The 26,157-nt window shown below is 49.2% G+C and overlaps 1 protein-coding gene across 6 annotated transcripts; it reads right to left on the reverse strand.

Moving 5' to 3' along the window:
• Nucleotides 1–270: 270 nt before the first annotated feature.
• VIPAS39 (VPS33B interacting protein, apical-basolateral polarity regulator, spe-39 homolog) lies at nucleotides 271–26,148 on the reverse strand. Of its 6 annotated transcripts, none has more exons than XM_038405317.2 (20): nucleotides 25,931–26,148; nucleotides 25,337–25,429; nucleotides 23,752–23,851; nucleotides 21,214–21,357; nucleotides 20,032–20,070; nucleotides 19,431–19,495; nucleotides 13,974–14,030; nucleotides 11,555–11,647; nucleotides 10,697–10,730; nucleotides 10,060–10,162; nucleotides 9,927–9,954; nucleotides 9,588–9,661; nucleotides 8,696–8,771; nucleotides 7,128–7,262; nucleotides 5,981–6,022; nucleotides 5,056–5,145; nucleotides 4,343–4,429; nucleotides 3,150–3,239; nucleotides 2,352–2,456; nucleotides 271–1,209 (listed from the first exon to the last, which is right to left on the reverse strand). In XM_038405317.2, the coding sequence occupies exons 1-20, from the start codon at nucleotides 25,931–25,933 to the stop codon at nucleotides 1,189–1,191; spliced, it is 1,479 nt and encodes a 492-aa protein (XP_038261245.1). In that variant the 5' UTR covers nucleotides 25,934–26,148; the 3' UTR covers nucleotides 271–1,188. The 6 variants fall into 6 exon arrangements, with proteins under 6 accessions (XP_038261245.1, XP_038261244.1, XP_043372192.1 ...); XM_038405316.2 differs by having other exon boundaries at nucleotides 25,867–25,977; XM_043516257.1 differs by lacking the exon at nucleotides 25,931–26,148 and adding an exon at nucleotides 12,277–12,409 and having other exon boundaries at nucleotides 25,337–25,819.
• Between the last annotated feature and the right edge of the window lie 9 nt (nucleotides 26,149–26,157).

A 26,157-nucleotide genomic window follows, 5' to 3' on the forward strand; every position in this document is an offset into this window, starting at 1 on the left:
GGCATTTGCAAGGCTGTGCGCTCCCCAGCATCACTCGCTGTTAGACGTGCCCCTGCTGAGAACATCAAGGATGTGAGATGCCAAGGCTGTCACTCTGGATAAGCTTCTCCTTTAAGGCAAAATTGCCCCACCAGTCACGTTTCTTGTGGCCCTAGGATACTCCGAGGTGCATCTCATGTGCCCACTTCTCAAAAGATGGGGCAACCCCTCATGATCAGGACACAGGGCGACAGTAAAGCACTAGGGAAGGAAGTAAATAGGAGCCACAAGGAGAGGCAGACACACAGCTTTATTTACAGAACAGAAAGTGAGGTCTGACACAACAAAGCTGGCAGGGAACCCCAGGGGAGAGTCACATTTTTAAGGGATGTAACAAAAACTTTCCCAATGTAAAGGCCAGGGAGAAGAGACTGTTCCAAGGGGCTTTGTGGGGCCAGCATCTTCAGCACTTGCTGGGAGGGAATTTCACCTCATTCTCTAACCAACCCAATGAGGGAGTGGATGAGCTCCAGGCAGAACTCCCAGCTTCCCTTTGGGTGAAGAGGGAGGTCTTGAGATGCAGGGCTTTGTAGTGGGGATATGCAATCTGCAGAAGTTTACTGAAAGCTTCTTTTCTGAATCAGAGACAAACAGGAAGGTTGGAGTTTTAAGTGGCAAGAAGTCTTTCCCTACCCATCATGCTCGTAGAGGCAGGGAGAACGCAGTCCAGTCTGCAGTTCCTGCGTCTTCTCTTCTGACATGGCTATCATTGCCCGAGCCTTAGCAGCTGGTATGGCAAGGGAGCGGGTCACCTCTAACCTTAGGAGAGATCTTTTGTGGGTAATTGTCTTGTTCCTCTCACCTGAATGAATCCTGATCCTGCACAAATCTGAAGTAGCCACTGCTTTGCCTGACTTTACTTCCCTCTGTACACTGAAGCCATGCCCACCTCATGGCCTAGCCAGTTACAGAACATTGACTCCAGTTCGTCAGTGTCTTGTCCCACTAGCCAGATAGTGGGGTTTGCCTTATATCAGCCTGGATGCCTCTCTGTCCCAGGAGCCACTGGCACTGACTGGCAATATCAGACAAACCACACCAAGACGGGAAACGGAACTTGCTCTATTGGCACTGAGGCTGGCTCCATAGTTTCCTCTCTCAATGGCATGGCAATGGCAAATTGGGCTGCTTCTGAGGTGGGTAGACACCTCAATTCTTCCATCGGATTTGCTGAAAGAGAAGAACAACAGGACATGGCTAGTATTAATGCTGATCGCAGCTCAGATCCCTCAGAAATATGCCCAGGGAGTATCTGCCCCACTGGACGGGAGAACACTGTCAGGGAATTCAGCCCACACTCGAGTGATGTTGCAGCAAATGACAAGGTCGGCGGGTTTATAAACTGATGTGCCTGGAAAGCTTTGAGGTTTAAGTCAATGAAAACAGTCGGATGTTCCCCTGCAGCATGGGGAATCCAAATCCAGCAGCTCTGGGGCTAGCGCCTGGGATCAGCAACAAAAAACAACTAAAGTCAGGAAGTGCAAACTGACCACGCTAGTGTAACTGCCCCAAGCTGAGTCAAATGTAGGGAGCAGACAAGCAGCAATAAAGGCAAGTGCTAAAGATCATCACCACAATATATGGACCCACACAATCCCCTAGGAAGTGGGTCAGGATTACTTGCATGGTATAGATGGAGAAGCTAAGGCATGAAGGAAAGGGACAAGGCCATGCAGCAAGCCAGGATTCTGAGTCAGACATTTCTGACTTGCAGTCCCCTGTCAGTTTATGACTCACTATAAGCTTTTAATACAATTGGGCCTAATAGGAGAAGTAAAACAGAACACCAAACCCAGAGGTAAAAAACCCTTTGATCTCACGAGGACCCAAAACAGTCACTTAGCAGGTTGTGTCCAGAATAGACCATCAAAAAGGAGCCCAGCCCCACATTAAAGCACCACTTGTTATTGCTCATCACATGCTAAGACTGTAAGCTCTCTGGGGCAGGGACTGTCTTTCACACCCATGACACTAGTCCTAGCACAATGCCTTGAGCCTCTTTTCGCTATCGCAAAAACAGAAATCAACTCTTTGGTGTGGGGACTCAGCACTGAGCAGTTATTTCTCCCTTTCCCAGCACCAGCTCTTCTCCTCCAGAGACTCTGCACAGATCCCCCTTTCCTGTGTCTAACTGGAACCTCCACCTGGACTAGCATCTTCCCAGCAGGGAGAGAGATGAGGATGTGGGGACACAGGGCAGCAACCCCAATGCCACCACCAAACAAACCCACTCCTGTCTCCGATTAGCATCTATAGGAGAGAGCACCACAGGGCTGGCTCTGGGTGTATGTGGGCGAGGAGTCATTCTTTACCAAGTTCCTGAGGATACTGTCTATCTTGTCCTCTTCTGCAGAACCCCGCTCCACTTTACACCTGTATGCCATCAGCTGGTGCCGATCCTTCAGGTCTCTGTATGTCTAGTTAAACAGCAAAACAGAGTTAAGGGAAGCAAACTTCTTTATTGGGCAGCACCCCTCTGTTCAGTTGAGGAATAACCCTCCAATCTCCCCAGAACCTTGGCCACATGCTGATTTCCACAAAGATTCATCGCTGTGCAGCAGGATCCATCACAGGCAGCCAGTCCTGGTGAAAAATCACAGATCTTATGGGATGCCCCAATGGAAGGTTGGGCCTTCACCTCAAACCTTTTGGAAAGACCCCCTCCAGGAAGGAGAGGTTCAAGGAGTTGGTGCACTGACTTTTCACTCCTGATGACGGAAGCTCACGTCCTGCTGTAGAGCAAATTCCAAGCCTCAAGCCACTCCCAAGCTGATAACCGTCTCTGAATTGTGCCATTCAGCACAATTGCATCTCTACACCAGAGGAGCTCAGGCGGGAACAGCAGGGAGTGCTGCAGGCTGGGATTGTGAAGCCCCAGCAAAGCTCCTGGAGGTGGGGGTAGAGGGAACGTGAGCAGGGCTCACTTGGCTTTAGCTGGTTCTGGGAGCACCAGCTGACACTAAAACACAGGGAAAGTGCGTCTACCCAGAGGTAAATGAGATGGGCACATGACAACAAGGCAAGGGAGATGTGGGAGAGCCTGCCCCCAGCAAGGTATGTCTGTGTGTGGGGGGGATGTAGATCTCCCGCCTTGTACAGCAGGGACTCACATCAATAACAACGTCATGGCACTTATATTTCATGGCAAGGTTCAACTTTGTCTCAACGTCTTCCACGAGGCGCACGTACTCCTGCAGCACCTGGATGGGAAGGCAGGAAGCATCAGCAGAGCTCACTTCCCCATAGTCGCCTCTTCTCCCCCAAAACACCCCTGGTCCAGTTAACTAGCCTCTTACAGAAGGTCACCACACAGTCTGGCCCCCTCTGCAAGCAGAGGATAGTGCATGGATGGGACAGCCTCACAGATGAGCCTGCTTAGGAGGCTCCAGGGGTAATGAACCTAGCCCCTCCTCAAGGGCCCTGCCAACCCAGGGGGCAATTCCTACACTATCCCAACTCAAGGGGATCAGTTGAACACTTGCCCAAATGAAGCATCTAGAAACCTAATGTAGGGAAGAAGCCATTCGATGGTCTGGATCATTTAGAGGGGCTTTCCCATCCACAATCTGATCCCTCAGACACCTCAGAGCCTACTGCTGTCCATCTCCCTTAGCTGAGGTAACTACCTAAGCCTGATAAGAAAGTGTGGCCTGGCACCACCAACCTCCAAAGCCAGTCTGCATGTACCGCTTCGACAGAGCCAATCCCAGCCTCCCCACGCTCTTATAGCACTATGACTTAGAACATAAGAAAGGCCATACTGGGTCAGACCAAAGGTCCATCCTGTCCTCTGACAGTGGCCAATGGCAGGTGCCCCAAAGGGAATGAACAGACAGGTTATCATCAAGGGATCCATGCCCTGTTACCCAATCCCAGCTTCTGGCAAACTGCTGCATCTACCTCCCTTGGTTCTCACCCCTATGATGTTCCTTCCAGGCACATGTACGTAAAACATCTTTATCCCCAAGGGACTCAGCTGGCCCAAACAAAGAGGAACTTCACATGGGGAAGTCCTTCACCATCCCCAGCTATGGAAGCCAGGCAACAACCACACAGGGTCAATGCCCCCTCTGGGCTGTAAGCGAATTCACTTGTTGGATCAGGAAGAAATAAACAGTTCCCCCCCAGATGCACTGTAAGGTATAGGTAATGGCCATTGCTGACGGCATGTTAGCAAGGTAGGTGACCTAGTGGTCTGAGTCAGTGCAACAGGATTGCAGACCGAATGGCCCAAAGGTCTGATCTAGTGTAGCAGAATAGCAGACGGGATGGTGTGTTCTGACAGGGCAGTTCCTTTGCTCACCTGCACGGGGGCGCTGTTCCGCTGCAAGATCTCCACCACTCGATGGAAGCCAATGGGAGCTCTCTTCTTGGTGTAACCCAGCCAGTTCTGAAACCACAGCCCAAACTCAGCACTAATCTTTTCAAAAGGGATGTCCCATGCAAGATTCCCAGAGGGTGGGGAATTGGGGGACAGGGCTGTTAGTAGATTTGGGTGCAGGGCAGAGGAGCCGCTGGGATTGCTCCTCCTCCCTACCCTCTCCATAGCCTCTAGAGGGCAGTGGTAATCTTCCTCTGGCTGAGGATGCTGCTCTTTCCTGCCAGACCCTTGTTCCACGATCAGAAGCGTCCCATGTCTGGAGGCTGAGTTCACAATGCATGTGAATCCCCTGCAGCTGAGCCTCAAGGCAGCCTCCTTCTCTGGCTGAGCTAGTAGGAGCTGTACTAAGTCCATCTCAGCTTCTTTAGACAGGGGAACCTGCTCTCTGAGCAACTCAATCTGGACCCCACAGCATGGATGGGCCAGGCCCAGAGCTAATAAGCAGTGCTTCTCCAAATAAACCCCAGAGCGGGCCAGACAAGTCACAGTGCTGGAGCAGGGCCCGCGGAATACTTCAGCCCAGAGCAGCTCAGGCCAGACAAGGGACAGACAGCTCACCACCCTCTAACCAGATGGATATACCCAGGAAACAGCAAGTGTTTGGACCCACCCCCCAGAAAAGTTTTGCCACTCACCTTGGTGGTGAGCAGGGCATCCACATCATGCCAGGCTCGCAGCTTGGCGCGGGCAGCCAGGGCTGTCAGCACATACTGTTTGTCTGGGATCTGCAAGGCAGAGACACTGAATGCTGAGGATGAGAGCACAGACTGGGGTGAGGGAGCAGGCAGCACCAACCACTCAGCAGGAACCAAGCCAGGGGAGGGATAGTGCGATCCAAGCCTGAGCCCGGCAGCACAGTACTACATGTAGGGTCACACAAACGATCTGCAACTCCTACCGAGGCAGGGTTAACACGGCTCAGGCCCCCAGCATGGCCCACCCCATTCCACACTTACTCCAAGGAGAGTACCATGCTGCTGGAAGGTACGGAGGGGGCTTCCAACAGGGCTGGTGCAGCAGGCTGAGGCTGGCAATGGACTGGCAGTGAGGAGGGCCCGTTTTCCCCTTCCAAGCCATAAGAAGCAAGATAGGACCACCCGCAGGCCGAGCACCAAAGCCAGCTAAGGGTGAGAGGAGCTCACCCTAGTTAAGGGAACAGCCTCACAGAGCTTGAGGTTCAAATCCAGGGGCAAGGGTTCCTGTAACCTGGGATCCCAGAAGCTCCTCACACCCCAAGTTCCCCACAGAACTTCCAGCAGGCTCTTGCAGCCAAACTTCCTCCCTTGTCCCCCAGGAGGGTCCGACTTCCAGCCCAGCCCAAAACAAAGGTCTCCACAGAGCTTGCCCCTTATCTAACAGCTGGATCTAATCCCACTCCCCTTCTATCTGGGGAGAAACCCTTTCTCTGCCAAGCCGGTAACCCCTACTTCTGACAGGACTCAGCCTCTCTATTTCCTTCCTCCCAGGCACCCCAGCTCTGTTGCCTGCATGTTTATTGATGCTATCATAGAAACCCACCTCCCACCAAGAATGAGACACCAGTCAGATTTCACTCCCTACCTTAAAGGTTTTCTTCAGGTTGGTTGGACTGCTGAATGTCCCCTGGAGAGACAGATAGTATGCTCAGCCTTTTCAGATCTTGGCCCCCCCCCAGCCCCTTATGGTATGTCTACACAGCAGACGGGAGCAAGTCTCCCAGCCCAGGCAGGCAGACTCACGCTAGCAAGGCTCAAGCTAGTGCATTAAAAACAGCAATATGGATGTTCCAGCTCAGGCTTTGAAGCCTAGGGGGTCAAGTGGGCTTTGGAGCCCGAACTTCCGCACAAGCCAGAACATCCATACTGCTATTTTTAGTGGACTAGTTTGAGCCCAACTAGAGGAAGTCTGTCTACCCAGGTTGGGAGACTCACTCCCAGCTGCAATGTAGACCACCTTGACAGACCCAGAACTCCTGCTTACCAAAGTTGCTAATGCTAGATTGGGAAATGGAGGTTCCAAAGGAAGCAACTCTCCCATCTCCTCCTCTGCTATCTGGGCCTGGGTCTCCCATGCCTCTAGCCTAGGGCGCTCACACACACTTCAAAGACCATTGTCCCACATTTGGGCCTGAAAAGGTTAATAACCAAGTTAACCCCTTGGGCGCTGGATCCAGCAGCTGCCTCTGAAACAGTGCAAGATAGCTGCTTTCCCTGAGATGCCAACTCTTCTGTGATGGCTGTCGTACCAGGCAAAATGCCCCTCTCTAAAGCCGTCCCCACACTTCTTATGGCCCCCTGAAGTGCCAGAACTCCATAAAATGTGGGGACCATTCTACAAGGTATGGGGAACTCTCTCTGGAGATTGCGTGATGGGTGTGGGGGAGGATCTTTGTAGCTGGAGGGGAATAGTTTCATCCTTTCTTTACCAGTGTGCCAACTTTATTAGCTGAGCGGTGTGGCCGAGTGGCACTGGACTGGGACTCAGGAGATATGAGTTCTAGTCCTGGCTGCCCACTGGTCTGCTGGGGACATTGAGTGAGTCACTGCATCTCTCCATACCTCCATACCATCTGTAAAACAGGGGTAGTGACACTAAACTCCCTTGTAAAGTGCTTTAAGATCTACTGATGGGAAGTGCGAGGAAGAGCTGGGCACTATCATTTAGTAACCCATACCAAGGATCTCGGTACAGAAATCCAGCCCCCTGCCTACCCCGCTATTGCCCCCACCTCAGCCTCTGTGTAGTGGTAGAAGCAGGAGTAGAATAGCGTGGTCACCAGTGGCATGTTGAGGATCGAGGCTTTTCGTGGGTATTTCCGAAATATCTCAGACTGCCCAGAGGCCTCCAGATGCCGGTCATTTGCCTAGAGAAGTAGGATGAGAGAGACTGCATGGAAACCAGGCCAGCCACACTTTTTTCATCCAGTTCTCAGAGGATGAGGGTTGTCTGGTCCAGTTTCCATGACAGCCCTGATTTCAACAAGACCATCTGTGACATTGCTAGACCAGGTGCCAGCCCTTGCCAAGGCTGTAGGTGTCAGCTGAGCACTGACAAATTCATAGGTGGAAACCAGACCAGCTCACCTGTATGTTAGCATTGCTCAAGACAGGTGTTCGATTTGTAAGGATGTGCTTAGTAATTAGACTCTATAAAATGCCTGCAAGTTGCTGCACGCATTAATCTTATTCGTAACGTCTGAACTCTGTGCTATAAGGTAGTACGTAAGTTTTACTTTATAATTGCAAAAATGTCTGCTCTGAACTTGTGAACCCAGGCAGCAGGACTGTTTCCCCCCACCCATCCAGAAGGACTATCAAAACTAAGTGCGCCACTGTGAAACATCACTATACAAAGACTGGGTTGATGGTCCTCTTACACCTATAAGGTGCCATGTGAAAGAAAGCCCAACCCATCAGCTTGAATTTTGGAAGAAGGAAATAAAAGACAGCTGACGTGAAAATTCTTCAGACTCTCTGCTGTTTGGACTCTCACAGGGCTGGAGCTAGGAAACAAAAGCAGAGATCCCCAGGGTCAACCTGGGTTAGTCGTAGAAAACATTCAGTGCTGACAGATTACTATATCTCTGTCACCTTTTGGAACCACAGACCAACTCATTTGTGTATATATGTTGCCTGCTTTAGCCTGTAAATAACTCTCATTTCTTTTTCCTAGTTAATAAATTCTTAGTTTATTGTCGGATTGGCTACAAGAGTTGCCTTTTGTGTGAGATCTGGCGTCAGTGACTTGTCTCTTGGGACTGGGAGCAATCTGCATCTTTTGTGATCTTTGATGTAAGGGACCATTTATCATTTCATCCAACTTGCCTGGGTGGCAAAATAGACTGGAGTGTCCAAGGAGACTGTCTGTAACTCCATGTAAGACTGTTACAGTGCTGCAGGAGTTCACATTTGTTACTGGGTGAGTGAAATCTCGTTATAGAACATAAAACCAGTGTCTGTCCTGAGGCTGGGATTCACGGTTGTGAGCCACTCTGGACAGCGTGACACCATCTTAATGTGCTGCACAGCTCTGAAGCGAATGCCCTGCATATACCATCAGCACATGAAGATGTCTGACTCTCAGTGGGGCAACTTGGTGCAGTTGTCTATCAGCAAAGCTTGGATATGGAGTCACATTAGATCCAGGAGGTCACAAGCTAGTCAGCTACAGCATCTAGAAACTTCTTATTCCTCCCAGATAGGGAACCTTGGCATTAGAACAGGTCGGTCTGAGCCAGGGGCAGATGGAGAGCTCCGAGACACACTCCCTCTATGGCCAAAGGAGCGAGGCACTTACCTCAATGATGATCTGTCTCTCCAGGAGCGTATAATGGTCTTGAACATGAACGGCATCTTCAGATGAAAATGGTAACCTGTTGGGCAGCAAAGAGATGAGGACAGCCACTATCAGCATCTCTTCCCAGCATACAACGCCTGGAGGGGCTCTCTCTTCCCTACTTTACCTTACCTGAGAGTTCCCGGGGGATGCACTCCCCATGTTCTTGCTCCCTATATTCATGATGAATCAGAATGGCATCCCTCTTTGGCCTCACCCACCCAAATGCTCTGGGAGTGACAGTGAGTTCTCAAGCTCAGCTTCCCAGATCACTGCCTGCTCTCTCTGATGGAGGCCATCTACAAAGAGAGCCCAATCAGAGGGGGAAATCTTCTGGACTTCAGGGAGCGGTAGGTGAGAGAAGGAAGCTCAGAACAGTGCTAGTGATACCCACCCGAGACTAACATTTCACCTTGGCACCCCAGGTCTCATCCCCTCCACGGGGTAAATGATCAGAAACTCCCCAAGGTGTCTCTGCCCTCTGGTCAGCAGAAGATATTTTGGGGTACTGATCACCACAGGCTGTTCATAATCACTGTGTTGTTCCTCAGACCCCCGCTCAGTGATGAAAGAGAGACCACTGTCCCTTTAATCCTATGCATCACAAAATTCTACTGCAGGGGTAGTCAATAGGAGGACCAAGGGCCAAATCTGGACCACCAGACGCTTTTGAAAGACCCAAAAATTTTTTTTTTACTTTTTTTATTATTTTCTTTCTCTGGAGTCTGGACCTTGACTATACCTTGACAAAAAGTAGACTATTCTTGCTCTACTGGTTCTAGCAGGCTGCACTTCTTATTCCACCCTCCAGGAGGCACTCAGACCCCACCAGTCCCCCACCTTCCTTGCTCACCTGATGCAGCCTTTAAGAAATTCTCTTCGTTTCTCTGCATCCTGGATGCTCAAGTGCTCCCGGTACTGGGAAAGCTGGAGGGGGCAGAAAGAAAACAGGAGCTGTTCAAAAGGCAATGGGCTCAGGAGATCCTGAATGTCACCTTCCAACAAAACATGAACTCAAGCCCTGTCCACTGACTACACCATGCCTAAAGGCTAGCCATTCCCAGTCCCCAGGCTCTTGTCACAACAGCACCCTTTGCTGGAGGGTGGGGATGTGCGAGGAGTCTCTGAGGGGTCTCCCCCACCTCGTAAAAGCTATACAGGAGAAGGTCCTGCCATGGCTGGGAATACTCACGGCAAACTCCTCGGTCCTATCCAGGAACCTGCAAAGGGAAACAAAGCGTTAGCCCCGCTCAGCACCCTCCACTCTGGGTCCAACCACAGGCAGTGTGCTCAGCCCAGCCTTGATGCTGGGTGGGGAGCCTCACCTGAGCAAGTCCAGGAGCAGCTTCTGCTCCCCTGTCTCTTTCAGGAAATGGATTAGATGGCGCAGGGCCACCTGTCTCACCTCCAGCTCTTGGAACAGGATTTCTAAGTGGGGAGAAACAGACAGCATGTCAGCACTGAGGAGCCATGAGAAGGTGTGAGCTGGCCAGCATGGGCTGTTTCAGTATGGATGGTGCTACTAACTTCTGGAAGAAAACTAAAGGATTCTGCAACCCCCGCCTCCAGAACTTAGTCCAACCTCTAGTGACCAGGGGTTAGGAAAGGAACCCAGTTCCACCTGTTTAACGGCCGAGCACTCTGTGGTGCATGGTCATATCCCACACAGGTTCCTTCTCATTCATCCCCACCCCAACCTCTGCCATCTCCTAACAGAGTTCCAGGTGCTCACACAGTCTCTCTGGGTCTTCACAGCCAGCACCAACCCCGTCCCATTACGCTCACTGGATCCAAGGTGCATCTCTCTCAAGGAGACACTTGGCTCAGTTAAGCAGCACATAAAAAAAAGTGATCCCAGCCCTTTTCTCCCTTTAACTTGCAGCAGGTGAGAAGCTCCCCTTAACTGAGAAACATAATCCTGCACAAACACCACTGGCCCTAGACACTTCCAGCCACGTTTACCTCTCTTCAGTGTCCTCTTCAGGAATATTAGGATCTGCAAGCAGAAGAGAGACATCCCTCAGCTGAGCAGATGAACCCCCACTAGCATCTGGATAGGCAGAGACATCAGGGGAGGCCCAATCAGCCACAGACATCTCAGCTCCAGCCTTCAAGCAAGGCTTGATCGGTGTTCTGTATTGAGCAATGCTAGTGTCTTCCGTACTGCATAGGCCAAACACAGGCCTGGGGGAGCCTGTGAGCTGACACACACTGGTTTGGGGAGAAGGTCTGCTGGCTTTTCTATAGCTTAGATAAGAGAGGCTTCAATTCTTAAACTATGGCATTTCCTTCACATCCCTCCTAAAGGGCCCTAAAGAGCTTTCCTAACAGCATACATACAGGGACCACCTCACCCACTCACTGGAGTAGGAGGGATCACACCACCCAGCGCATGGCTCATTTGCTGCACAATGCTCTGGGAGGCTAAGAGCCTGGGACAAACCTCTCCCCTTATGAGCAGCTCCCTGGAATATTCAGTGCAGTGTGCAGCAGATGGGACCTAAGCTTTCCACAGCTCACCCCAAGCCCTGAACACAGGCAGTGACAGGGAACCTGATTCATCGGGCACAGGAAGTGGAAAAGGAGCCGATTGCTGGGGATTCCAACCAGAGGTTCCAGAGAAGCACATGACTTTCAACCAAAGACTGAGAACATGGAGTTTCCCAGACCTCAGACTTGGCTCTTTTTGGTAACACATTGATTTTAATTCAAAGCACCAGCAGCATTCAGGAGCTAAATAGCTGTGCAGATACATGGACCCCTTATGAAACCATCCTCACCACCACCCACCCAACCCTATACTGCCAGAGGAGGACTCACAGCTGTAATGATATTCCCATCATGCACCGCAACAGCTTCATCCAGGAGCATCAGCTTCTCCTGCAGGGAACGGAACCTCTCCAGTGAGCAAATCTGGGACATCATTGGAGACAAGGAAACACTGCATCAGTCAGGTGCCTGGAATCCAACCAAGATACAAGGAGCTAACCCTCTCTCTAATCTTGAATGATTCAGCAACATGAATCACTCCTTTTCAGAACCTTTCTCATTCCTTCTGAGCCTAGGGCTGTGAGCAAGTCTCCCACTGAAGGGGTTTTGCAGGATCAGGTTCTCTAACTATACAGCCTGGGGGCAGCATGGTGCCTGCGCTGCTGCCCAGAACACCCTGCAAACCACCAGAACTCATCAGAGCAGAAGGGCCCTGTTATCTGGGTTCCTCTGAAGCTGATCAGCAGACTGGAACTGGAAGACTCTGCCTCTTCCTTGGTTCCCTTTTAGCCCAGAGCTGCTCTTCCCCCATCTCTCCTTAGCCTTGGAGCTACCCTTTCCCTCAGTGGAGATGGAAGCAAAGCCCTTCACCAACTGCTAAGAAAGGATAGTTACAACCTTAGCGAAGGGGTAGCAGCAGTCAGGTGGTTACTTCTGCACACACCACCTTCTCCTCCACAGGACTCATCTGCTCACCGCCAGCCCTGAGCAGCTGGGACCAAGGTCCCAATTCCACTGCACCAAGGACAACTCCAACTTTCCCTGCTCCCTACCTCTGATTGCCACCAACTATGAAGAGAGCCAGAGCCCTGAAGTTGACCCCACGGGTAGTTTGTCATAACGCCAGCTCCAGAAGGGTCAGCGGCACTGAAGATGACCTCATGCCATCGGAGAAGCCTCCAGGGTCTAACAGAGACAAAGGCTCTAGCAGTAGCCCAATGATTGCCACCTGTCACCTACTCTGGACTCTAACGGTATCTCAGTGCTTCCTTTCTGCTTTTGCTCCTTCTACTTGGCAAAGCCATAGGTGGGCACAGAGCTTTGGACAGTTGTGCCCACTATGGCCATGCAACCAATTAACGGAGCTGCCCAGTTCTCCTGCCCAATCCCACAATACAGAGGTGGAAGCAGGAGGCAGCCTTAGAGCATCAATGTGACACTCTATACCTTGGGGGAATGCCCTGTAACCCCCATATTCCTCATTTATATATAATTATGATATTGCATATAAAGCATGCCATGTGAGGTATCAGGGGAAACGTTACGATCTGCCAAAAGCTGTTCTATCTAAATATGTATACCTCAGGGGAGCGCCCTGTAACCCCCATATCTAAATATGTATACCTTGGGGGAGTGTCCTGTAACCCCCATATTCCTCATTTATATATAATTGTGATATTGCATATAAATTAAAAATATCATCAATGTGTATGAAATTATAAGAATTGTGTTGTATAGTTTTCATTAAAATATGCCATGTATTTGAGAAGCTCCCAGATAATAGCTCTCCAGAGACAATGACAAGGAGGTAACCAACACCCGGATGGGTGCTGAACAGACATCACCAGCCACTGTCTAGCAGAGGAGTTACAATTCAATGACTCACTCACAGGAGACACCAGAGTACTGCTTCACCTTGTGACTCAGTAATGCCCACCAGACATGCCTGGACTTGTGTTCTCCAAGCACATGGACAAAGGGTATAAAACAGAACACAGTGGCCCCAGGCTTAGCCTTTTCTTCTTTCCCCACCTATGCTGTAAGCAACAAGGACACTCAGAAGACTGAAGACTCCAATAGAGGAGACTCGCCCAGGTTTCAAGGGTGAAACCCTGTGTATTATGAACTGCAAGATACAGTGGGGTGAGAAAAACTACTTAGTCTAGATGTTGCCCAATAATAGGGTTGAGAGTTTAGATTGTGTGCTTGTATTTTATTTTATTTTGGTAACTAATTCTGACTTTCCGCCTATCACTTGTAATCACTTAAAATCTATCTTTTGTAGTCAATAAACTTGCTTTACTGTTTATCTTTACCAGTGAGTTTGCCTGAAGCATTTGGTGAATCTGCTCAGGTTTACAAAGCTGGTGTATATCCACTTTCCATTGATGAAGTGGTGAATCAATTAATAGACTTGCAGTGCTCGTCTTGAGCAGTGCAAGACAGTATAGTCCTGACGTACAAGGCTGGGAGCTTGAGGGGATTGGCCTGGTGCCTTTCTCTGTATGATTCATGAGTAGCTCTGGGAACATTAATGCAATCTAGCTGGGTGTAGGGTTACACATGCAGTTGTGCTGAGTGATGATAGTGCCTGGATGGGTTTTCTGCTTGTCACTAGCAAAGCAGAGAGAGCGCCCAGGCTGGAGAGTTAAGAGGGCACAGTGGTCCCATGGTCCCAGGCTGCACCTCGGGAATCCCGTAACAACCAAGGTTCCCCTCTTGCAAGCAGATGGAAAAGGAACGTCCTTACCTTGCCCCTCTGCATTCGTCTGACTGTATCCTTGGGACTCCAGTCGCTGCTGTAATCCTGCAACAGAAGACATAAGCTCATCAACTTCTCGAGATGCTGAGGGGCCAAGCTATTCCAGTGTTTGCTGTGCAGCTCCTCCCACCTCCCACTCAAAGCTGGGACTGATGAAATAACTTGTCACACAGTTGACAGCAGCTAGAAGGATTTCCCAGTACGCTTTGCAACTAATGAGAGTAGTAGAGTTCTGATGCGACTGAATTGGCCTGGGGAAGGATGTTCCAGAATCTTGTCACTTTCCTGGAACCTTTGTGGGGGAGGAGGCAGGTTGATCTGGTTACTGGCTGGTACCACTGGTGCCAACGCAATTCAAGAGACTCTGAAGTTCAGTACCCAGAATGCCATCAGGCTACCATTTACGTGCAAACTTTTACTGCTGGGTGAAAGGGGCCAATCACACCTGCAGAGACAGAGGTCTCTTGTTTATCCGCACGATAGCTACAGCCCAGGTACTGTGCGGGAGAGCATGCTCTCACGCTACCCTGACACGTCTGACCTCTAACCTCATAGAGCTCCCTCAAAAGCCAACAGCAGGGTTCAATCTCAGTGGCCCATTCAGTCCTTAGCTCCTCTGCTGAAACTACCTAGGAAGGTGACAGCTGGAGTGGTTTTGGGGATGAGGACACATTCCCACAGAGTCTCAGGTGGCAATGACTTTTGCTCAGGCCCCACCTACTGGATAGAGCCAGAGGCCAAAAGGAGAGCAGGGTGTCTATTTACTGCCTTGGACAAAGACTATCACTACATTCATATGGGAGGTGCATCTTAGAATGGGCTCCCACCCCAGGGACCTTAAACCCCAAATGTTCCCCCCCCCCGACAATTTGAGAGACCATGAATTGGCAGGGAAAGGATTCAGTTACATCTTCCCATTCCCATTCTACCCTCAGGAAGGCTTCTTCAGGAGAGCCTTCCCTGGCAGCACAGGGAACCCAAAGCCAACAGCCTTGGGCTAGTGCCTGGGGACACACAAAGGAAAGGGACTCAAATGAGGAGGTGAAAGGGACCAGGCAAGTGTCACTGCCCCATCCTGAGTGAGAGGCAGGGAGTGAACAATGGGCAGCAGTGGGGAAAAGTACATGGGATTTTAAAATTCACTGATGTCTCATCAAATCATACAGGCCAGAAAAGGAAGTGCCTTTTAGGTTCCACCCCGCCCCTCCCTCTAAGATGCCAATGCAGGACTGGGCCCTGATGTACGGTTCTAGGGCCTTGCACAGTCTATGGTAGATGTTCCAAGAATCAGGGCTTCCACTGAGACAGCTCCTCCGCCTGATCCAGATCACTGTCCAGAAGTTGGTCCTGGAAATCAGAAGAAACTATTCCTACCTTCGTTTCATCCCATAGCTATTATTTCCCCCTTTATTATGCTAGATTATTCCCCCCCCCACAACCTACTTAATGATCTCTGTGGGGGGCAGTGACAAAGAAGGAAAGGACACTTTCCATACAAAAAGAACAGGAGTACTTGTGGCCCCTCAGAGACTAACCTACTTAATGATCTCTGTGGGGGGCAGTGACAAAGAAGGAAAGGACACTTTCCATACAAAATAGTAAGAAGATATACACACACACACACACACACACACATATACAGAGAACATGAAAAGGTGGAAGTAGCCTTACCAATTGTAAGAGGCTAATTAATTAAGATAAGCTATTATCAGCAGGAGAAAAAAAACTTTTGTAGTGATAATCAAGATGGCCCATTTAGACAGTTGACAAGAAGGTGTGAGGATACTTAACTTAGGGAAATAGAGTCAATATGTGTAATGACCCAGCCACTCCCAGTCTCTATTCAAACCCAAGTTAATGGTATCTAGTTTGCATATTAATTGAAGCTTAGCAGTTTCTCATTGGAGTCTGTTTTTGAAGATTTTCTGTTGTAAAATTGTCACCTTTAAGTCTCTTACTGAGTGGCCAGAGAGGTTGAAGTGTTCTCCTACCGGTTTTTGAACGTTATGATTCCTGATGTCAGATTTGTGTCCATTTATTCTTTTGCATAGAGACTGTCTGGTTTGGCCAACGTACATGGCAGAAGGGCACCGCTGGCACATGATGGCATATATCACATTGGTTGATGTGCAGGTGAACGAGCCCCTAATGCTGTGGCTAATGGATTAGGTCCTATGATGGTGTCACTTGAATGGACAGAGTTGGCATTGGGCTTTGTTGCAAGGATAGGTTCCTGGGTTAGTGTTTTTGTTGTGTGGTATGTGGTTTCTGGAGAGTATTTGCTTCAGGTTCGGGGGCTGTCTGTAAGCGAGGACTGGTCTGTCTCCCAAGATCTGTGAGGGTGAGGGATCATTTTTTAGGATAGGTTGTAGATCTTTGATGATGAGCTGGAGAGGTTTTAGTTGGGGGCTGAAGGTGATGGCTAGTGGCATTCTGTTATTTTCTTTGTTGGGCAGGTCCTGTAGTAGGTGACTTCTGGGTACTCTTCTGGCTCTGTCAATCTTTTTTTTCACCTCAGCAGGTGGGTATTGTAGTTTTAAGAATGCTTGACAGAGATCTTGTAGGTGTTTGTCTCTGTCTTAGGGATTGGAGCAAATGCAGTTGTATCTTAGAGCTTGGCTGTAGACAATGGATCGTGTGGTGTGGTCTGGATGGAAGCTGGAGGCATTTAGGTAAGTATAGCAATCAGTAGGTTTCCGGTATAGGGGGGTGTTTATGTGACCATCGCTTATTAGCACAGTAGTGTCCAGGAAATGGACCGCTTATGTGGATTGGTCTAGGCTGAGGTTGATGGTGGGATGGAAATTGTTGAAATCATGGTGGAATTTCTCAAGGGCTTCTTTTCCATGGGTCCAGATGATGAAGATGTCATCAATGTAGTGCAAACAGAGTAGGGAGTCAGGGGACGAGAGCTAAGGAAGTGTTGTTCTAAGTCAGCCATAAAAATGTTGGCATACTGTGGGGCCATGCAGGTACCCATAGCAGTACCGCTGACTTGAAGGTATATATTGTCCCCAAATGTGAAATAGTTACGGGTGAGGACAAAGTCACAAAGGTCAGCCATCAGGTTTGCCGTGGCATTATCGGGGATACTGTTCCTGAGAGCTTGTAGTCCATCTTTGTGTGGAATGTTGGTGTAGAGGGCTTCTACAACATAGTGGCCAGGATGGTGTTTATCTCAGCAGCATCCCTTAAGGAAGGGTGTGTGTAAAGAAAAGCAGCGTATTCAGGAGGAGAACAGCACCACCATGGGGCAGGGAGTTATTCCTGAGTGAGGTGTCCTGAGGCTCTGAGAGTAGCACTCTTGATTGGGAGTTAAAAAGCTGTCAGAAGGTCAGGGAAAGCATGGGACCCTTACTGAATGGGGGAGGCAAGATAGTGACAGATGATGTGTAAAAAGCTGAAGTACTCAATGCTTTTTTCGCCTCGGTCTTCACAGACAAGCTCAGCTCCCAGACTGCTGCACTGGACAACACAGTATGGGGAGGAGGTGAACAGTCCTCAGTGGTGAAAGAACAGGTTAAGGACTATTTAGAAAAGCTGGATGTGCACAAGTCCCTGGGTCCAGATCTAATGCGCCCAAGGGTGCTGAGGGAGTTGGCTGATGTGATTGCAGAGCCATTGGCCATTATCTTTGAAAATTCGTGGCCATCAGGGGAGGTCCCAGATGATTGGAAAAAGACAAATATATTGCCCATATTTTAAAAAGGAAAGAAAGAGAACCCAGTCAGCCTCACATCAGTCCCTGGCAAAATCATGGAGCAGGTCCTCAAGGAATCCATTTTGAAGCACTTGAAGGAGAGGAAGGTGATCAGGAACAGTCAACATGGATTCACCAAGGGCAAGTCATGCCTGACCAACCTGATTGCCTTCTATGATGAGATAACTGGCTCTGTGGATATGGGAAAGCGGTGGATGTAATATATCTTGACTTTAGCAAAGCTTTTGATATGGTCTCCCACAGTATTCTTGCCAGCAAGTTAAAAAAGTATGGATTGGATGAATGGACTATAAGGTGGATAGAAAGTTGGCTAGATTGTCGGGCTCAACGGGTAGTGATCAATGGCTCAATGTCTAGTCGGTAGCCGGTATCAAGCGGACCGAGCCCTGGGGCTAGTTTTGTTCAACATCTTTATCAATGATCTGGATGATGAGATTAATTGCACCCTCAGCAAGTTCGCAGACGATATTAAATTGGGGAGAGAGGTAGATACGCTGGAGGGTAGGGATAAGGTCCAGAGTGACCTAGACAAATTGGAGGATTGGACCAAAAGAAATCTGATGAGGTTCAACAAGGACATGTGCAGAGTCCTGCACTTGGGAAAAAAGAATCCCATGCTCTGCTACAGGCTGGGGACCGACTGGCTAAGTGGCAGTTCTGCAGAAAAGGACCTGGAGATTACAGTGGACGAGAAGCTGGATATGAGTCAGCAGTGTGCCCTCGTTGCCAAGAAGTCCAACGGCATATTGGACTATATTAGTAGGAGCATTAACAGCAGATTGAGGGAAGTGATTATTCCCCTCTATTCGGCACTGGTGAGGCCACACCTGGAGTACTGCGTCCAGTTTCGGTCCACTACAGAAGGGATGTGGACAAATTGGAGAGAGTCCAGCGGAGGGCAACGAAAATGATTAGGGGCCTGGGGCACATGACTTACGAGGTGAGGCTGAGGGAACTGGGGTTATTTAGTCTGCAGAAGAGAAGAGTGAGGGGAGATTTGATAGCAGCCTTCAACTACCTGAAGGGGGGTTCCAAAGAGGATGGAGTTCTAGGCTGTTCTCAGTGGTGGCAGATGACAGAACAAGAAGCAATGGTCTCAAGTTGCAGTGGGGGAGATTTAGGTTGGATATTAGGAAACACTATTTCACTAGGAGGGTGGTGAAGCACTGGAATGGGTTACCTAGGGAGGTGGTGAAATCTCCATCCTTGGAGGTTTTTAAGGCCTGGCTTGACAAAGCCTTGGCTGGGATGATTTTAGTTGGTGTTGGTCCTGCTTTGAGCAGGGGGTTGGACTAGATGACCTCCTGAGATCTCTTCCAACCCTAATATTCTATGATTCTAGTTCCAGTCTCACAACAGGAATAAAGCTATTGACAATGCTGCGGCTGCACTGTTGGTGGGGAAGTGGCTTTCAGGCAAAGCATTAACAAATATTCCCCTCTGCCCATCTCTGCAGGGCTCCTCAGTAAGAAGAGGGAGAACTCCTGTGTCTCCAACACGCTCACTTTTAGTGGAAAAAGATGTGATGTCTGAGGCTCTGATGAGTTATTGCTGAAGGGACTCCTGCAGGCTGGAACTGGGATTGTACATCTCACCTTCACGCTCCCAGTTCCTGCATTGCCCTCTGCTAGCTAAAAGGGGGACTAGTCACTCACCCCTTCCACCCCATGTGACCTTTGCAGTCCATTGCTCTGACACCGGGATAGTGAATGTGAGCCACCCACCTTGTATTCCGCCTTTGGTCTGCGCAGCTCTGGAGCGTAGCTTTTAACGCCTGTGTCAGAGAGAGCTATGAAGGGGAAGGCAACACACTGAGTAGCACATCTGAGATCCTGATTCACATCAACCTTCCTATATTTCCCCAGGTCTAAGCTTCCTCCCTAGCACAGGTTCCTTTGTTAAAAGAACAGACTGAGCAGTAAACCCTGGGACAGCCCCATGGACTGAGAGGAGCCCATATGTCCATGGACTGGGTACAGAACTGCAGTGAACCAGAATGTGAGAAAGTCTGGCTAGAGGCCCCTTCCAAATCACAGGAGGCTCTATACAGGCAGGTTATTTTCTATCAAAGAGGCAGCATATTTAGCGATTAGACTGTGGGAATGAGTCAGGAGATACTAGTCTATTTCTGACCCTTCTACTGATTTGCTGGGGGACTTTGGGCAAGTCTGTTCCTCAGTTTCCTCATCTGTAACACGGGGAAGATATAGTGACCCAACTTTCCAAAGGGCTTTGAACTCAGTGTGAAAATCCCCTACGTAAGCGTCAAGTGTTATTCCCCCTTCCCCCACCCTGCCCAGAAAGGAATAAAAACGGCTCTCTTACCATCTGAAAGGGACTGAAAACTCCCAAATTTGTTTCTTCCTAAAAAAATCAAACAGGCAAGAGTGAGAGATTTTCAACTGGCTTTCCCCAGCACCTCTCACCAAAGGAACACAGAAATACACTCCAAGTGGGCATCCCAGGCTAACTCTATTAGACAGGGTCAGCCTACTGGAAACGAATGGCGGGGGGAGGGAGGGGCGTGTCGGGTCTCAGGCCATTTCCTACTGGACATCTGTCCACATTACACAAGAAAACTGGCACTAACTGACCCCTTGCTACCAGAGGGGCCAGGGGCTGAGAGGGTTATGGAGCTTGAACTCCTTCTTATCCCTGGAGGGGTCCACTACAGATCACTGAGCCACTCTGGGGTTACAGTGTTGTGAGAGGAGGGAGACGGCACTAGCACCTGTACGTACACTGTGACTATACAGAAGTCTTCAGTCTCCAGGGGCTAGGATTTCAGCACCTTTCACCAGCACTAAATCAGTTAACGTATAAGAACGGGGGCAGTCAAAAAACATGACACATGGTTAGACGACATTCAGAGGAAATTCAGCTTTAGAATCAGACTTGTTTCCAAGCTGGAGAGACAACAGCGCTGAGCCACATGACTCTCCCTCAGCCAGCTGGACTATGTCTGGCAATGCCAAGGTGAAATAACAAGCTCCATCCCCACATGCAACAGTAGAGGCCATCTCAGCTCCAGGAGAAGGGTATTTGCCTACTGCCTCTGGGGCAGAAAGGACCAAGCGCAGCCCACCTGGGTCAAACACAGTCCCAAATAGCCTGTCTCTAAAGTACAGATGGGTGACTGCTGGAGACTACAGCTCCTAGCATGCCATGCTCCACCTCGGTCCAAGCAGCTTTGCTACTCCACAGCGAATAGCATGCTGAAAGATATAGTCTACATGGCCTGCCCCTCTATACTGAAAGAGGCCTCAGCCAATCCCCCAGAGATGATGCATAACATGATCCTGCTTCCCCTCCTCCCCCGTGTCGCCTCTGCTCTCCCTACTTTATAAAAATCAGACGTGCTCATTGACACCTGTCAAGTGGCTGATGCAGCCTGTGGCTGGGCAGAGATGGGGCACTTCCTGGTCTGGGATACGCACAAAGTAACTGGACTCCCCTCTGGCACTCTTGTGGGAAGGTCCATCTGCCCCAGCCAAGTAGGGACTTTACCTTTGAAGAAACTGCTGATGGAGTAAGAGGAGGCTTGCTTGGGGAAGGCTGCATGGGAAGAAGAACCCTTCTGTAGACCTGAGTCTCTCCCTTCAGGAGCGTTAGAGCTGCTGGAGGCAGTCTCTTTGATGGACCAGGAAATACCTATGAAGAGAGAACAATCCTTTTAACTCACCAAAAAGACATAAAACCAAAGTCTTTAATGAAAAATTCTAGAGTGGAAGATGCATGTTAACTCTTGTGTCCTCATCAATTTTTTGTTTTGGAACATTCTGCACATTCTGCCTCTGTATTTACCTCCCTGTATCAACTGGATACAGTACTCAGCACATAGCTTCTTAAACTGGAACTTGTGTAGTGCTGAAGTTTAAGCAGCTGCCCCGTTTCCCCTCAGAAATGGCTGCATTTCAGTGGTGTGGTATGGGTACAGCTTGTATAAATATTACAGATCACTTATGTGACACAGTACATTTCAATGGTGCTATATGAGGCGTGCCACATTCTCTGCTCCAAAGAGCTCACAATGGAAGATACAAAACTAGATACTGGATCCTTTGGTTTCTCTGGACTGGAAAAATGTTAGACATTCTCTTCCAGGAACTACAGCACTGAGATAACTTTGATGCCTGCAGAGGACAGGCAGGTGTTGCGACACGCCCCAGATGGGGGCGATAACTTGCTCAGCTCTGCTCCCTGTTGCTCTAGGCACAACAGGTAGTCTCTCTCTCTCTCTCTCCGCACAGCTGTACCCTAGCCCTACCACACACACAAGCTTTTGAACAACTGGCACAGCAGAAGAAGAGCGAGCCAGACTGTAATAGTGGGTGGTTGGGTGAAGAGGCTGACTGGGAAGGTGAACAGGAGACACAAGCAAGAAGAGCAGCTGTGGTGCAAGACGAGACGTGCTGGCTCCATGCAAAGAATTGCTGCAGCATGGTGGGAGCACTGCAACCCTTTGATCTCTCAGGTAATAAGAATACGGTGGGGGATCCATGCACAACATTTAAGTTCACTGGGTTGGTCCAAACCTGAGGACATGGCTATATCTAAGCTTCTTCTTAACAGGAAACTGCTCTGATATCACCCACCCTTTAGAGCTCCCACCCATGGCCATAGCTTGGAAAGGACTGAACTGTTACTGTGGTGACCTTTAGGATATATGGATCTAGTTTCCACACAACGCTGCCTCACACCATCCCTTTCTGTTCTCAGAAGAATGAAATCTCTTCTTTCCCAGGCATGTTGCTGGCCAGCCCTGCCAGCCCCCTTTATCTAAGATGCCACACCACCTAGCATTGTAGGTTTGGGTAGTTTTTAAATTATTACACTTTATTATTACACTTAAGTGGTCTGCACAGTGCCACAAATGTGGCCTGGTCGATGGGGGAACACAGGGAACAGATTATAATAAAATTATCAATATTAACTAGGGTTGTGCATTTTAGTGATCCAAAAAACTGGTCAATTGACCCATCAAATATTGGTCAAATAATGTCAAAAATGGCCAAACATTTTAAAGCACTAATTTATTAGAACAGTAACAAAACAGTAAAACTTTATGGTCTTCAACAGGTTTAGCCTTAAATAGATAATTATGCCAAATTACAAAAACAAGTTCCTTAACTGAGTAATTTTAACTCAGAAAAACGCAAAAACACAATCTAATGAAATTCTAAGAAATGAAAGAATGGGACCATGATGCAATCAAAAAGGTAGCTTGCCACCCATATCAGGGCATTTTTGGTGGAAATTTGACCATAGTCAAATAATAGTCAACTGACATTATTTGATAAGTCAATTGACTGGCTTGCCATGCCTGATATTAACTATCCAAGAAGGAGACTCTCAGCATTAAGGAATCTGACAACCTCAAAATACTGTAGGATTATCCCCAGCACTCCAACGAGCAAGTTTTATCTGTACTTTGATCTCTGCTATTCCCTATAACAATCCAGGAGTCATGACCCCCAAAAGGATGTGGACAGCAGCTGTCATAACCCAGCTCCCATTCAGTCTCCAACTGTCCATCTGAAATGCTTGCAACTGAAATTTGTACCTCAAGCACCACATCAGCCCATCAATCATCACGCTGAACCTTGTAGCATCTCCGACAAAGTCCTGCAGGAACTGGCATAAAAGGTTCTGGGAGAAACAGGTTTCAAGTGTGGGAGAGCGTAATAGGTTGTCAGTCATACTTCTGGTGGTTCCTTCACCTAAGCTTAGTGGAGCCAGACATGGATAAAGTCTATGCTGGCCTGTGCTGGATACTGGGAAAGGGAGAGTGGAACTCCCTCCACTTGTATAAATGGAAAGATTACACTGGGGACCTCATCTCATTCTCCTTCTAATGGACACAGGCAGATACACATTTACATGAAAGAATGGGAAATGGGAGGATTAGACTCCAAGATCCCCGTATTCCTGGGGAAGGGATCTGACTTTGGAGTAAGAAAAGTAGCTGCACAGCTCAAGTCCAGACAGGAATGTTTTCATATGCTTTCTCTCCCCGACATAATTTTCAGATACCCCTGCACTTACTGCCCACTGGTTCTCCACTCCAGCTGAACTTCTCAAGGTCGTTGTCATCATCATCTACAATGTCTCGAAGGCTGTTCACTGCCCGCTTGGACTCCTTTAGCTGTGGACAAACACAAAGCTAGCATGAAGACCATCTCTGTTCTACTCAGATAGCCTGAGACTTTCCTGGACCCACTCCCATCCAAACAAACTTTTTGCATATGCCTTCAGTGTTTTGCACATGCCTTTTCCGGCCCCCACACAGCTGAAAGACCAGTGGAAGATGTTCCACACTTCTGCACAAGGCAATTGGCCAACAATCAGCCTCTTTTCACCCAGTATATGGAACTTGAGGACTATGAACACCTGAGCGGTCAGTTATAAATACCTTAAACTAGTCAGAGGTGCAGGTGGGGATCACTGGAAAGGTAATTTACCCTCAATTTATTATGAGGTCTCAGATTTGCCCTACAGGCCTGATGTCAAGAGACCTTAAGGATCTCCACACAGACAATCAAAAGATAAGACAAATATTTCTTGTTTTTTTATCTCTTATTTGCCCAGCAAGACTAAGTCAGTGAGTAGAACTCGTTAAAAGGTTAATTCTGAAATTTTCAATTAATTTAGTGCTAAGCACAGATGCCTGAAGCCCTCTGTTTATTCTCAGGGACTCTAGGGCAAGAGGGAATTCAGTGTCCCTGATCAAGTTTGAGGCATCTCTGCTAAAATGGCCATGAAGGGGACCAAATCTCCTACGAGTCTACTCGCACAACAACGGACACAAATCTACTAGGAAATGAACTGAGGTCCAGCAACTCCCTCAATTATTTTTAAAAAGAAAAATATACCGTATTTTTTGGTGTTTTCTACTTATTTCCCCTCTCAGGAACATTACACAGATCCTTCAAGATTTATAGAGAAAGTGAGAAAGAATGCAGGACCCAACATTTATGCCCTTCAGACTCCTTCTTTCAAGGAGTGGGTGTGGGGGTGGGATTTAACTGTATGCATGAAGAAAAGGAGTACTTGTGGCACCTTAGAGACTAACAAATTTATTAGAGCATAAGCTTTCGTGAGTTACAGCTCACTTGGGAATGCATCCGATGAAGTGAGCTGTAGCTCACGAAAGCTTATGCTCTAATAAATTTGTTAGTCTCTAAGGTGCCACAAGTACTCCTTTTCTTTTTGCGAATACAGACTAACAGGGCTGCTACTCTGAAAACTGTATGCACCGGAGCCCTTAAACAGCTGGATTTCTCCATCCTCTAATTTTTTGGAAGAAAGAGGTGAGTCTCTAGGGAAGGGGTAGGCAAGTTGATTTTCAGTGGCACTCACACTGCCCCGGTCCTGGGGGCTCTGCATTTTAATTTAATTTTAAACGAAGCCTCTTAAACATTCTAAAAACCTTATTTGCTTTACATACAACAATAGTTTACTTATATATTATAGACTTCTAGAAAGAGACCTTCTAAAAACGCTAACATGTATTACTGGCACGCGAAACCTTAAATTGGAGCGAATAAATGAAGACGCGGCACACCACTTCTGAAAGGCTGCGGACGCTTGCTCTAGGGTTTTACCAACCCATGCAGCCTGAAGACTATACCTGGGAGAGCTCATCATCGTCATCATCAAATGTGAAGGCTTTACACTTGGAGCTGTGCCAATACTCCTCCTCGTCAACTTTCATCCTGTTCATCTGGAAAAGCAGCCAAAGAGAAACACAGGTGCTAAGCGACAGGCAAATCTCGCCAGGCTGGAGCAGAACCAGCACTTCAGGGCCTAAGCCCTCCAGGGAGGGCCCTTGGGTCACCCCACTTGAGGGCTTTAGGGGACTGCAGGGCCTGACCAGGAAAAGAGGGGTGGACCCACAGGGCCGGCCAGAGGCGAAGGGAATAGTGGGAAACGAGGCTGTGGCGGATCAGAGCCGCCCATGGACCGGCAGCTCAATAAGCCGCCTGGCACGAGGGGACCGGCGGCGCAGATTCCGGGGCCCCGGCTCGGCCCGGCCCGGCCCGGCCCGGCAAGGCCGGGGCAGCGGCGAGGCCCCCAGCTGCTGCGTCGTGACTGGGAGCGCCAGGGTCAAGCAGACCAGAGGGACGGGGCTCGGGCCGCCGCCAGGACACAGGTGCTCACCGCCCCTCCAGCCAGCCCGACGGCCCTGAGTGTGCCTCCCCCCCGGGAGCTCCGCGCAAAGCACCATGGGATGTGTAGTTTCCGCCTTCCCGTCTCATCCGCGCCGCCTTGTTCCCGGGGCCTCCGTCCGCGGAGGTTTGGACTACGAGTCCCAACAGGCCTCGCGAGACAGGGGGCGGGCGTTCACATCCCGCTACGCGTCGGCGGCGGAGCTAAAATTATTCCGCCGCAACTGGCGGAAGGCGCAGAGCTGTGAGGCCGGGCGGGGGACGCTGGGCCGGTAGCGGCACG

This window comes from Dermochelys coriacea, chromosome 6 (assembly GCF_009764565.3).
Source record: "Dermochelys coriacea isolate rDerCor1 chromosome 6, rDerCor1.pri.v4, whole genome shotgun sequence".
Lineage (NCBI taxonomy): Eukaryota > Metazoa > Chordata > Testudines > Dermochelyidae > Dermochelys > Dermochelys coriacea.